The 15175-nt window shown below is 39.4% G+C and overlaps 1 protein-coding gene across 1 annotated transcript; it reads left to right on the top strand.

Moving 5' to 3' along the window:
- The first annotated feature begins 2165 nt into the window (after positions 1-2165).
- On the top strand, positions 2166-13823 carry LOC134755992 (sodium-coupled monocarboxylate transporter 1-like). The gene is made up of 14 exons (XM_063692745.1): positions 2166-2623; positions 3538-3697; positions 3813-3878; positions 4038-4089; positions 4418-4485; positions 5000-5154; positions 7371-7511; positions 8132-8240; positions 8520-8629; positions 8811-8953; positions 10407-10534; positions 10820-10989; positions 12675-12900; positions 13696-13823. Exons 1-14 carry the CDS (start codon positions 2412-2414, stop codon positions 13762-13764), a joined length of 1809 nt encoding a protein of 602 aa, XP_063548815.1. The 5' UTR covers positions 2166-2411; the 3' UTR covers positions 13765-13823.
- The last annotated feature ends 1352 nt before the right edge of the window (positions 13824-15175 follow it).

Here is a 15175-nt window from a genome sequence, read left to right as displayed (position 1 = left end):
GACATGTGGTGGGCTAGTGACCTCTAATAATTAGATGATGCTGTTCTATTCTGTGCCTTTTATTTTAATTACCTAACGTATATGTACTTAGTCCAGGGGTTGGCACACTCTTGTGTAGAAGTGCCAACCATATTAGAAATCACTAGTTTTAGGAACCTCAAATAGCCGCAAATATTATTTTCCTCGGTCTGGGACCTCTAAGTGGTAATATTTAAAGTACGGCTCGCGAGCCGCGGAGTGCCAACCTCTAACCTAGTCAAAATCCTAAATCGCGCTGTCAAGATTTTTCTTTCGATTAATGACCCAAAATTCATGCAACTTAATTAATTTTTAACAAGCAGAAACGTCTGCGTACGATGATATTAAGCTTAGAATAAATTTAAAAGCGCTTAATTAATTTAGAGCGCTGGAGTAGCGATCCAGAGGCCGCTGGGTTCAAGTCTCACCCAAGGCAGTAATTTATTCATGCAACTCTTGTTTAGGTTACGAAGCACAATCTAAATGGCGCCGTTATCTTTGTAGTAAAAATCTTGAATGGCACTACTATCAAGATTTAATTTGAGATACTCGTAGTAACACTGTTGCGTATCAGTTTCAATTACATATTCATGTATCGGCAACGGCTGAATGATATGGGATGTGATTTTCTGTTCAGTGCAAGAAATCTCGTTGCAGTCGTTATTCATGATTAAGTTCATGAAGCCACTACAGGACGTACAGTCAGCATCAAAAATCTAATAACAAAAAGAGATATGTCTCTACATGTACAGCCTTGGCAGAATAACAGCGTTGGAATTTGCCTCGCTTGCAAATTGCAACAATATGCTGAGACAGGGCCTCTTCCCTACTGCACACATTGCTGGACCCGTGTGTAATTTTTATGTTTTTTATGTGTAAATAATTTAATTTTTTGTTTTGTTTTTTTTCTGTTTTTGTTTTTGCTATTATTTTTATATTCCCTTTTTTAAACATCTTTTTTCTTTCATTGTATTGTCCTGTGTATGTGTGCTTTATGGAATAAATGTCTTTCTTTCTTTACAGTCAGCTGCACAGATAGTTGAACCCCCTGCTAACAAATTTATATGCAGGGGGGTCAGTTAGTTAAGCCGTTGTTTCATCCGCTACTATTGATGCTGACTGTATCTATTCGTTAAATTGAGATGGATGTAAGAATGGGACTGAATAATAATACTACTACTGCATCTTCTCAAATTATTTTTTCGCCAAAGACCGTAATCTGATGTTAAAGAACAGCCTTTGTTCCTTTTTTGTGTGCGCGTGCCCATTGTTGGTGAGCGCGTGGTCATTGTTGGTGAGCGCATGCAACTCGCTGATACACCCTACCCCCGTATAGGGGGTCGGACGTCGGACCCCTAAATTTTGATAGGACTCGGCGGATCCCATCAGGCGGCTCGTCTGCTCGTTTGCTATCACATAAAAAAAGATCGTCATTTCTAGTTTCAAGATAAAGATAAAAAACAAAGTTTCATGGATGTACCTACATATTTTGCCGCCAAAATATGCTATTTTGGCTACAGCTTACCTATAGCCGCACACGCGGCACACGCTTTGCATGAACTAGAACTACACTTTTGACTACACTACTCAATTCTACTGATTCTTTTAGGTCTCGTTGTGGTCGTCGTATTCTTTATCTACAATAATCTGCTTTCTTATTCTGAATACTAATTAAGATTGACTGTACCCATCTTAAAAAAAATACAAAGTATCATAAAATTGGTAGACATGTATCGCAGGGTTTGCGCTTTAAATGTGTGTACTGTGTAAATAAAAATGAAGGTACTTACAAACATCGACTATAAAATTTGTGAATCAATAGTGATTCAATTCTGAGACAAACTGTCACAATAAACTCCATGTAAATATATATATCCTAGGGATACGGTTACGTTACTTTTCAAATTGCGCCTCTGCACTGTTACTTATGACCCTTTTAAGAAGACTCAGTTATCGTATCGAACTTATGAGTAAGTAGCACGTAAGTAGCGACACCAGCGGCAATGAACGACGTAATTACCCAGGGACCACAGGGTCTTAATAAACGCCTGAGCAAGCCAAGGTCTTCATTAACAAGCAAGGTTGCAGGGTTTGGTGGTCACTGTTACTCGTATGTTTTCAATATATTAGTCAGTTCCCGATTCGCCCGTGGGGGGATCGCAACATCCTCTTTTAAATTGCGAGTTATCGTAATTGTTTGATTGCCAGATTGCTGGTCGGTGCCATTCGAGCTCAGGGCGCCTTGTGGACTAGGACATGATATCGGGAAACAATATTTTTTACATGGAAAAAACATCTGTGGTAAAAGGATTATTAGGAGCTGTTAATACCCCTATCGAAAGACGCGCCGGAAACCCTCTTAGTGAATAGTTTTTACCACCAACGAAACAAAAATGGGGCACCTCCATGGAGATATAAATGAGATGGTGCATCAAATGCAAAGATTCTCGTGGGTGGATTACGTAGTGTTTGTGTTCATGCTGGCGATCAGTGCTCTAGTTGGTATTTATTGGGGTTTCATGAAGAAGCAGACGACGCAGAGCGATTATCTGCTGGGCGGAAGGAATATGCAGGTTGTTCCGGTTGCTATGTCCTTGGTGGCTAGGTGAGTAGGTACCTCATAATGCCTAGCTAGGTTTAATCCAATCGCTGGATCGATTTTATTCGTAATTTTTGTCCCGGTAAGGGAATCTATTTCCGGTTTTGATCGAATTCATTTTACCTCGAATTTATTATTATACCTATATAATAATTATATTCGGATATTGTTGTAATAAGACTTCGCTACATATTTTTATTGACGCTTATCTGGGAGTGCAAATAAGATACCGAAGATTTGGAGATCCACGCAGAAGCTAAGATACCTACCTGTTACACAAAGTAAACATTAACCTGTAGGCAAAAATAAGTTATGTCATCAAATATAGCAAAAAATAACAGCTGAAGATCTACTTAACACCTTCACTGCAGCAATTAGCTATACCCGTTACTTAGTAACCTAACTTGAACGGAGTCGAATGAACGCTATTCCGCCGTCAACATGTTAATATATAGGTAGCTATTACTGTCGCCACCAATTCGTCATTCGACATTTTCGAATTAATTTAGCACTTTTTGCCGAAAACTATAAACTATTTAAGTACCTACTAATTGTTTGCGTACCTTGGGCCCATAACCTAAGTATTAGGTTTTGGGTGGAGTTCTATAGTCAGACCAAGCTAACTCGGCAGCAATTTTGATAGCACAGACTGTGCAAGTATTGTGTTGTCATAATTTCATAGAAATTTGACGTTCAAAATTCCTGTAATTGGCTTAGTATTGTTACCTAAATAACCATAATGATTTTGTAGCTGTTGGTACTCCTTAAATAATAAAATAAATAAATAAAATAACACTTGTTGCACACAAAAGAGTCGCGAGCTAATAGCATTAGGCTTAAAACCGGTTTGGTTTTTACTTATGTTCTAACACAAACAGTTCAGTTCAGTTGTTATTTCGAATTTTTCGATCTCTTTTCAGTTTTGTATCAGGCATAACGCTCCTGGGCTCTCCGACCGAGGTGTATATGCATGGAACGCAGTACGCTTTCATCATGGGTGGGATCTTCCTGATGTCCTTCGCGATGACTCAAGTCTATCTTCCCGTGTTCCACGAACTTAAAATCACTTCCAACTATGAGGTTAGTACTATCTTTAGGGCTGATAATTATTTTAAACTGCACCTAGTAGGTACCTAGTTATATCATCTTATAAAAGTAATTTTATCTACCTGTATTATTTGTTCTTATGTTTCAGTACTTATCAATGAGATTTGACAACAGGGTCCGATTATTTGGATCTTTTTTATTCGCGTTTACTTTGGTAAGTATTTTTAAATATATTTTTGATTAGTACTTAAATAAAGCTTCAAGTGTATAATTCTCGTTCAGTAAAAATAAGATAAAGTTCGTGACATTTCTACCGCACAGTGCCATTCTTATTTTATTCATACACTTCTAATGATCTTGATTTTTTTTACAGATAGGCTGGTTGCCGATTGTTATTTACGTGCCTGCACTAGCGTTCAACCAAGGTATATTTTTTCCTTTCACGAGTATTTTTTATGATTCTAGGTACTCACTAATCTTAAAAATATTATCTTAGCCAAGATCTTGCAGAGATCAAATTGCGTAGTGATTTTCTTGTAGAAATTAGCAGTTTTGTCACTAAAACCATTACATTACATTTTTACTTACTTAATACAAATCAGTTTTATGCAGTATAGCCTAACAGTCCGTAGCTGATCATAATAACTTCTTACTAGCATCAATTAAACGGCAGACCTATAATAGGTGTTTTAATAAGTATGTTTCGATTTTGAATAAATATTTGAAATCAATTGTTTACTGTTTTCCTTTCAGTTACTGGAGTTGATATACATATTATCACACCGATCGTGTGCTTGGTCTGCATATTTTACACGAGTGCAGTAAGTGTCTGTTTTATCATTCTTTAATCTTTTTAATCTTGGATTTTCGGTTGTTTCGACAGAGCAGTGATTAGGTATTAATTAAACCTAATCCAATTACATATTATAATTTTTTTATTATTACAGCAACCGACACTATGTCGGTTTGCGTCTTTACGCAGCTATAGTTAGAACGTTTTCGAATTGTCTGATCTGATATCGGATGTCGGATACGAACAAAAAGAAGTAAAAATTTCAGTGCGTTTTTATATTTATTTTATTCATTGTTTAACTGCTTGTTGTTCAAAAGATAACTTTGAACCAAAAAAATAAGGAGTTGATGCCATAGCGCCATATCCAGCAGCTGCTTTTCTCCTAGGACCAACCAACATCCGATATCGGATGTGTATGTATGTATTCTGAAAGATTCTTCCGAGCGTTTAAACCTCCGTTTTAGACCGTTAAATTGAAATCGGATATCCATTGCACCTTAATATTAATTGCTCATGTTTTCAACCCATTCTTTCTATACCAGGGTGGTCTTCAAGCCGTGGTGTGGACGGATGTGATTCAGATCACCGCTATGGTGGGGGCGATGGCGTTGGTGGCCATCAAGGGTACCCTCGACGTGGGTGGCATCGGGGTCGTGTGGCAGCGCAATATGGACTCTGGAAGGATAGAATTACCTAAGTAACGGCCTGATTCGAAAAATGGTTAAAAAAAGTGGCACGATACCGATCTGCCAGTGTCGAAAGTGACTTCTGAAGTGAAAATGACTTCTTAGAAGCATTGTTCGAATCGGGCCGTAAGGCCCATCACACATGAGCTAAGTTTTCCAGAGATTCAGAGTCTGAATGTCTATGGTCACTTAATAAATTCTGAATTAAAGAAATACAAATGTCATAGATTTGTGTGAAGTCCCCAATATGTATGCATTGAGCTAGTGTGGATTTATAGCCCAAACACTCTTGTACAATTTAAGGAGGCATGTGCCCAGCAGTGGGACGTACCTATTCGCTGGTGATGATGCCAATAAGCCTCTTATGTGTTGACAGATTGTGTTGGTTGTCTCACTAGTAACTTTAAATGGAAATTAATCCAAGCGGCAACGTACCTACAGGACCCTCCACACTCATGCGCGAATCACGGCACGAAGCCGTCAACGTAAGTGTGGCGTCGATTTCGCAGATTGTTGACGCCTTCGCGCCTAAGTTCCCCATTTTTTGTTGGTTTAAGCGCGAACTGGCAAGACTCCACATAACACACTATTTTGGCTCACCTGTGGCAAGAAAAATATCAATTATATTATATAAAGCGGCTATATTTTACAGTTTTACAACAAAACAAAATGGAAAAATAGCTACAGCGCGTATGATGCCGTAGATAAATGACAATTAAACTGGATTAGCTGATGCTTTTCCGCCATCTTGGCGCGAATCAAACTGCGAAATCGCCGTGAAGTTTGGGAGTGTGTAGTCATACGTCAACGTCGCGATATGTTCTGTCCGCGAAGTCGCGCCGCGATTCGTGCACATAGTCTGGAGGGGGCTTATTACGCGAATGCCCTTGGTGTATGTCACTTAGAACTACAAATAGTCACAGGATATGCGTTTGCATATAGAACAGCTGGATGCCAGTTATCATCTTATTCATTTTTCTGCCCACGTAGAATAAATGCATGGTCCACTATTAGGTCAATCATCATCAAATCATACCTCTATTTTGTTCGTCCCACACACGGCTATAAATATTCATAGGAATAGCACATCCTCAACGATGACATCAACCAATGGATTAATATATTATATAATATTATAGTAATATATATATACATAGATTAAGTATAATACCTTCAGTTGCATATAAGGTTCACATGGGGCCTATTTGACACTAGAAAAACACTGAAGGTGACGTGGCTATCGTATTTTACATCATGTCCCCTATACCTTCAGGTTGTGCATAACATGTCAAATATATTTTCGAGTAAAGTGTGTACAAAAAAACACGGGAAAAAACTTAGATGTGGTAACTAAAATTTTGTTGTGGTAACTAAAATCCTTCCAAACTATACGGACAACTAAGTTTTTAGCTACCGTAGCAAAGTGTTTTTAGCTACCAAAACTACATAGCAAATATTTTTAGCCGAAATCACCCCGAGACATAGAAAACTTAGCAGTGGCAGCTAATAATTATTATTAGCTGCCACTGCTAGCGAATTATTTTAGCTATATTTAGCAGAGACAGCTAATTACCTTAGCTATATTTAGCAGAGACAGCTAATTATTTTAGCTATATTTAGCGGAGACAGCTAATTATTTTAGCTGTGGCAGCAAGTATATTAGTAGTGGCAGCAAATTTTATTATCTATATATAGCGGTTACTGCTAAACAAATTAGACGCAACTGCTAATTACCTTAGCTGTGACAGCTAAAATAATTCGTAGTCATGGAAAATAGAATTAGCTATAGTAACCAAGTCAGTTTGATACTATATCGAATTAAAGTAGCGGTATTTTGACAATGATCTTAGATGTAGCTGTGATTTGGATTTGTTAGTAATTAGTATACTCGTAACTAAGAGGTTTAGTTGCGTGATATCATTATTTAGTGACAACTAAAATGTTTCGTTGTATACAAGATACTCTTACCTGTTGCAACTAAGTAAATTTGATACTCTATCTAATTACCTTAGCGGTATTTCGCAATGATCTTAGCTGTAGCTGTGAATTGGATTTGTTAGTGTAACTAAGAGGTTTAGTTGCGTGATTTAATTAATTAAAACACTCGAAATAAAAATTAAATCGTATTTTAAAACATACAACACAAAAGCTTTTAGGTATAACTTAACTATACTTGAGCCTTACCTACTCTTCCGGGTCATTTATGCCACTATTTACCTGTCTGCAGCTGGGATCCAAGCCCCACGGCGCGGCATACAATTTGGAACCTTGTGATCGGCGGGCTGATCTATTGGTTGCAGGCCAACTCGGTCAACCAAACCATGGTCCAGCGGTACTTGGCGCTGCCGACTCTACGCGGAGCTAAATGGTATACTACATTAATACAATACATTAGCTAAGCACAATACATTAATTAGTCAAAATAATAGTAATAATAATCAGACTAAAAAATAAATCTAAAATAAACCACCCTGAATCGTACCTACCTGGCTCAAAGGTAAAGGTACCCATTTTTCGCTCTGTGTTTCCCCGCTGAACTGCTATGGAATCCTGCTGAACCAGATACGAGCCAGAGCGAGGATCGCAGCCCCTTTCGCGCAGACGACGCCCTAATTCTTTAATGAAAGCGCGAGCCTCTGACCCCCAAGGCCCTGTTGATAGCCACCGGCAAAAAGTCTTACGAGGATTCCATCGCCGAATACTTCGCGTGCTTAGCTCTTGCCGCGGACTCCGCTGCTAAGCCAGCACAGTTTGCGGTCTGCCTCAAATGGGATGCAGCATAAGTGCTAGCACAATTTGCATCTACTTAATGTAGGTACTTAATCTATTAAGTTCATGTTTTATAAAGTATTTTTACTTATGAATTAAAATTTACCTTGTGTCCATTTGCAAAGTTTAAGGAACCAAACACGGTTTTGGAAAAGGAAATAATTACGAGATATATAGTAGCTGTCACTTTGAAATTTTTAGTCACTTATTTGTTTACAGTGCTGTAATATTGTTCTGCATCGGCATATCCACTCTTTACTGCTTTTGCCTGTATTGTGGATTACTCATCTACGCTAGATTCCATGACTGTGATCCATTGACGACCAAGGTAAAAATAATTTATTTATAATTACAAAACGAATAAATCATAATCTGGCAAGTTTCCTGTACAAGCTTACGAAGTTATTACAGCGTTTACTTTTTTGGAGGCCTAGACAAGATGACTTGATACGGGAATTCCAATCGTAACAATGGAAAGTTATGGAAGTAGTCACGTGACTTTCCGCAGCATCTATCACCCCGATGGCATTTTCTACCAACGGTTGTCACCTTGGCTTGGCTAGACCCCCGACCGTATCGTATTAATTTAGAGTGTATACATTTTCAGTTGGCGAAGCAGAAGGATCAACTATTGCCACTGCTCGTTATGGATGTCCTAGGTGATATTCCTGGATTACCCGGCGTTTTTGTGGCTGGCATATTCAGCGCTGCTTTGAGGTATGACTAATATTTATAGATCGCAGTTAAAGTTATACGTAGAATAAATCGTGCCCTAAACTATATTTTCGAACTGTTTTTTAGAGCAATTTTTTTTACAGCAAAACTGTTTATGACTACTGTTAAAACACTTAAAACCTACTTTAAACTATACCTAAAGGTGTATTTTCTTTACTTTTAGTTCCTTATCTACAAGTCTAAACTCAATGTCGGCGGTAGTGCTAGAAGACTTCTACAAACCATTTTTCAAGAAGCAACTCACGGAAAGTCAAACCAACTGGCTGTTGAGGGGAGTCGTTGTGCTGTTGGGCATAGTAAGCGTAGGTAATGAGTAATGACTATTAATGCCTGTGCAGTGTTCGTTCGTTCATTCACTTAACCTTTCGTATGCTTATTAGCAGATCTGCTCCATATATATTCAACGTAAACATGAAGTTGTCACGATTGCTATTTATATGGCAATTTTTAGGGTTCCGTACCTCAAAAGGAAAAAACGGAACCCTTATAGGATCACTCGTGGGTCTGTCTGTCTGTCTGTCCGTCTGTCACAGCCTATTTTCTCCGAAACTACTGGACCAATTAAGTTGAAATTTGGTATATATATGTAAGTTTGTGACCCAAAGACGGACATGTAACGTAAACAAATGAATTTTAAACACGGGGTCCACTTTTGGGGGGTAAATGAGAAAATTAAAAAATTAAGTTTTTCAAACTATATCGTGTTACATATCAAATGAAAGAGCTCATTGTGAGAATCTCAAATATATATATTTTATAATTTTATGATAAACAGTTGAGAAGTTATTTAAGACAATAGGCAAAAAATGACCATCCCCCCTTTATCTCCGAAACTACTGGGTCTAAAATTTTGAAAAAAATACACAAAATAGATCTTTACCTACAGATCACAGGAAAACCTATAAGAAATGTGCAGTCAAGCGTGAGCCGGACTTAATTACTTAGTTTATGATCCAACCCCTACGGGTTTTTTAAAGACATTTCACTCACGTTTCACATCATAAAAAATACATTGTTTAAATTATGTCATGTACGGAACACTTGGAACGCGGGTCCGACTCGCACTTGGTCGGTTTTTGACATGCGCATACGAAAGGTTAAGTGTTCGCTGACTGGGCGCGACGATTAAGTATTACGCGGCGCGATTTTTTTGGGATCAAGGGGCCGATTTATGAATTTGGAGCGCTTGATTTCGTATGGCTCTCTTCAATACTATCTTCACTACTAAACATTTAAATTTTATTAATTAAATTGAAAACGAGTAGTATATAACCACTACATTCCTAATTTCTAACGCTCGTATTTCATAAATTAGCTTTTTGCCTTTTTCCACCGATCGCAATTCAAAAATCGCCCCCAGGTCCTCTGCGTCAGTTAGAAGTACATGTCCAGTGTATTTCCCCGAGACCGTTAGAACACATGTTAGAACTAAACAATCTGAAAAATCCAAGAACGTTGTCGTGCTCCTAATAGATTATAAGAGTTTTCACATCGCTCGTTTGAATAAAATTAGATATATACCTATATACTGTTGTTATATACTATAACCATAGAAACTGTTAGGCCCACTTGCACCATCCCACTAACCCGGGGTTAAGCGGTTAAACCGTTAACCCAGTGTCAAATTGTAATGGAAACCATGGTAACTCCAGGTTTAACCGGTTAATTCCGGATTAGTGAATGGTGCAAGTGGCCGTTAGGTACATAAGTACATAACATAAGTTAATTATTAATATTTGTTTTCTGTTTTCGTATTCAGCCTTAGTATTTGTCGTTGAAAAGATGGGAACGATTCTGCAACTGACAATGACTTTAGAAGCGATGACCATGGGTCCGCTGCTGGGTGTGTTCACGATGGGTATTCTAATGCCGTGGGTCGATGCCTCTGTAAGTGATTTATAGATAATGATAATTCATTTAAGTATAACATCAATTTGTAGGTTTTGGAAAACCTTAACTAGTTCAAGATTTTTCACGCACGAGTTCCGAGCATGTAACCCTCGTTTCTTTTATGCTTTTACTTCCCTGTCGATTCGACTATGTACAAGACTACAGGTACTTATCAGACTTCATATGCCTCAGCTAAAGAGTTGAAAAGCACTGACAATTACTTGCAAAACAGTTTTGGCTTTAGTGCTTAAGATTAATTTTAAACTAGGATTATTTCTCCAGGGAGCACTGATAGGAGGTGCCAGCGGTTTACTGACGATGGCGACATGGTGTTTGACGGCGCAGTTCGCTATCGTCCGAGGAGCTATAACCCACGGACACAAACCGCTCACGACGGCGGGGTGCTCGTATAACTACACTGTTGCGGCTATTGCTGACATTCCCGTTATTGTGTAAGTTTCCATTATTTTTAACACACTTGCTCGTAACGTGGTACTTATTGAACCGCTTTATCGCACTTGTGCGGTAATGTATAATAACCGATGGAGTTAAGATTAAGATTGTAACTAATTGCTAATAATATGTATAGAGGCAGCCTTCTTAAATTGGACAAGTAGATTTTACAACAAGGACTCGGGGGCGCCGAAGCCCGGGCAGCCCGCGGCACTCGCGGCAGGCAAGAGGGGGCGCCGGTATGGTAGGCAGTAGGACAGATTTTGGACTTTTACTGTTTTAACAATTAAAATTTGATTAATATGTAAGTTTTTTTCAGTAATTAGATCAAATCTATTTATTTATCAAAAATGTAAGATTATAAAAAAAACAGAAATGACCAACAACAAGAAAACGACGCTAGTGCAGGGTAGAGGTAGACGCGTTGGGTAGGGCTGCACCATCATTGAAACCGAAGAAATGTTGGATGGATTTGAATCTGTGCCGTGTCTCAAGGATACACATGCTGGTGGCTTGAAACACGTCGTATTCGGTATTGTGCGCTCGATTTCACCTCGCGCGCACAATATCGCCTCGTGTGTAATGACCAATGTAGCACACTTGTATCACAATGTACTATTATGAAAAAAAAAAAACTTATTCGGTAGTGATTAAGTATATAATCGAATTGTCTGTTTTAAAAAGTCTCTACTCTCTGGTTCCATGATGATTATCGTACAAGAAAATGTTTCCGTCAATGGTTTAGACATGGAGAAAAGCGTTACATTTTGATATCAGTGACTGACGATCCCGTGCCAAAAAAGTCACAGTGAAAAGTCACCGTGACTTTGTTACGCCTGTTACCCGTGTCACTGCATGATATTTGTGGTAGCGCCTCAGGCGTCATCCGATGTTCGCCAGTTCCGAACACTCCTGACTGAGCCCGATTACTGATTAGAGCCGAGTTACAGTCACAGTGTCAGTAGCGTCACGCTCCGCGTTTGTCGTGATTTGAGTAACAGTGACTGCGCTAGGAACAGTAGGAACGTATGTGATTTTGTAACGTTGTTCTTTTGTGAAAAGTCACAGTGACACCTTTTGACGGCGAGTCACGGTGACTTTATAACCGTGACGTTATTTATCCCCCATGTCTACAATGGTTCCTTTGTGGCATACTAAGAAAGTAAACGTGTGGCCCGATTTTAATTCTGGATGGACCCGGGTATTATCTTAAACTACGTCCGGACCCGGGGGTATGTCCTTAAACTACGTCCAAAAGAGAGGTATGGGCACTGTGAATGGCCTTTCGCTTTGTGTGGTAGGGCACAGGACAGCGGATGTCATTCAAGATCTAGAGCAGAGCCCAACTGGGGAAGTACCTCCACCTTACAGAAAACCGCAGCCAAATAACACTAGACCCTACTCATAGTGTTGTGTTCCTGCCGGTGAGTAAGGTTGCCAGAGCTCAACGAGGGAGAGGAGTGTTTGGGTCGGCAACGCGCATGTAACTCCTTTGGAGTTGCAGGCGTACATTAGCTACTGAGACTGCTTAACATCAGGCGGGTCGTATGCTTGTTTGCCACCGACGTAGTATAAAAAAAAATCTTAATTCCCCGGAGTCCGAATATGGCGACAATCAGATACCATTATGAATAAAAAAAGAAATTTGCTTGTTTAATGAACCCTTCCATGAATTTGTTATCAGTGACGAAGTAAACCCCATCCTGCGAGTATCCTACATGTGGTACACCCTCGCCGGCATGTTAGTCACCATCGCAGTAGGCGCGTCGGTATCGCGCGTGAACCGCGCGTGTGGTGCGGCGTACGTACCCCCGGCGCCGAAGCTACTGGCGCCACAGTTGCGGAGGCTTTATAAGGACCCGCCGCATCCGAGCGAAGAACCGTATATAAAGGCTTTCGGAAACAATAAGGTCAGTTCGAATTAAATTTTAGTCTTCTTCTCTTTCTATTGTTCTTCTTCTTCTCTATCTATTTATATTTATACTATATTTACTGTCTTTTGGAAGTATTGGGTGAATGATGAATGTCATCAGCAAACCAAAAATTGTTACGTTATTTTATAATACGAGTAAATATTAGTCACAATATTAGTATGGCTTTAATAATAAGATACGGACCCTAAAAAATTCCAACATAGAGCGTCAAACAAAGAGTAGTATAAGCGTCAAACCTCGAATAAGATTCAGTTGAAACTTCTTGAAGTGAAACTTCTTATGGGACTTCCAACTGACAGTTGCGTTAAACGTTTAACTCTACCATAGATAATTTAATTTTATACTCTATTATTCACTCACTAAAGTTAACTTTCGCTCGACCAGCACGGTGTCTCTTATCTCTCTCTCTCTCTCTCTCTCTGTATACTTATTTGAATATACATACATGTACCAGGCGAACATAATTATAGAGGTGACAGATAAAAATGCCAATAGATAATTTATACCAAAGAGTAAATTAAGTATAAAGGATGACTCACGTTAGACCGGGCCGTGTCCGGGCCGGAGCTTCCGGCGCTTACTTTTCTATGACATGACAGGTGATCACGTGATGCTTTCCATAGAAAACGAAGCGCCGGAAGCTCCGGCCCGGACACGGCCCGGTCTAACGTGAGTCATCCTTAATAAGTAAAGAGAGCCCTCTTGAAGATCCTGATTCAGTTGAGTTGTGTTTGATTCGAATTCAAAATGGTTTCCTTTTTTTATTGCCAGGAAGCCAATCAAGTGAATTCGTCCTGTATAAATATGAAGCCCATCTCTGAGTGCGAAGAAGCGAGTTGAGTTTGTAACGAAGCTTTGTATTATTTATAAGCAATTAATTTGTAATAAATTATTTCTACATTTTTGTTTACCAAAATCTCACTTTTTTCTTTATCCCCAGTAATTATTATACTAAGTACCGTATATAGTTCGTGTCATCCACGATGACGCGGAGATTTGTCAAATATAACCTTAAATAACATGATAATACGAGTCAAGGCACGCGTCTTCGTGAATAACACGATCTATGGCCAGATTAAGAACTTTCAGCTTTTAAAAACATAGTTGGCCCAGAATAATTTTTAAAAGAGTGATAACAAGAGGTCATGCTCAGCATCCCAGCACTGCGAAAAACTAGACTAGTTAAAGATAAACAGTGGCCAATGCGTTACTGGAATCGTGCAAGTCGTGAAAGTGGTGCTTGAGATGATGCGCGCCGATCACCAAGACGATTGTCAAGGTCAAGAGTGTAACGCCTGATTTACTGTGTTTACTCAATTTCCCGGTAGATGTCGCTTTTTATTACTAAAACTAGCGAACGGTTGTCTATTGTAGGATACATGAGATATTTAAGTTTTTTTTCTCAAAAATGGACGGCAAAGTCGACGTTGCCGGTTAAAAATTAGGTCGCGAAGTGCGTAGATTATGGTCAGTCAAAAAATTAAAAACATTGCAGTCTCGATTTCGGGACTGCAATGTTGCATACAAATGAGGGCTATCGTTTTTTGCTCACCAGTTGGCGCCTCTGATGATGGTGGTCCAAAAGACTAAAGAACAGCTGTCAGTCATTGAAGTGACAAGTGACATTTGACATTTCGAACTATGGAAAATACCACCATCTAGCGCCCGTAGCGGCGAATTCATACGCGTTAGCCCTCATTCCATTATTTGTCGAGTTCCAAACTTTTTAAAAGTTGAAGTGGCCATATCAAATGAAGGCATAGGTCCATTAAACAGCCAAACAGATGATCAGTACTTATTATTATAATGTCGGTACTGCGACTATTTAGCTGTCTTAAATAGAGACTTCGCCTCCTTGTGTGTGTTCTACCGCTTGTACAATGGGCTGTGCTCTGAAGAATTGTTTGACATGATGCCAACGGCCGCTTTCTATCACCGCACCGCTCGCCATCGGCAGGGTGTTCATCCTCACACCCTAGCACCTAAATGGTCGCGTACTGTGCGGTTTAAGAGGAATTTCCTCCCGCGTACGCTTCGGCTGTGGAATGAGCTCCCTGCCGAGGTTTTCCCGAGGGGCTACAGTATGGGGTTCTTCAAAAAAGGAGTGTACAGGTTTTTAAAGGGTCGGCAACGCGCGTGTAATATCTCTGGTGTTGCAGGCGTTCATAGGCTACGGTAACTGCTTACCATCAGGCGGGCCGTATGCTTGATTGCCACCGACGTGGTATAAAAAAAAAAAAAAAAAGGTTGG

Source organism: Cydia strobilella, chromosome 3 (assembly GCF_947568885.1).
Source record: "Cydia strobilella chromosome 3, ilCydStro3.1, whole genome shotgun sequence".
NCBI classification, from domain to species: domain Eukaryota; kingdom Metazoa; phylum Arthropoda; class Insecta; order Lepidoptera; family Tortricidae; genus Cydia; species Cydia strobilella.
The sequence above is the reverse complement of the archived record's forward strand: the minus strand, read 5'-3'. Positions and strand labels throughout refer to the sequence as shown.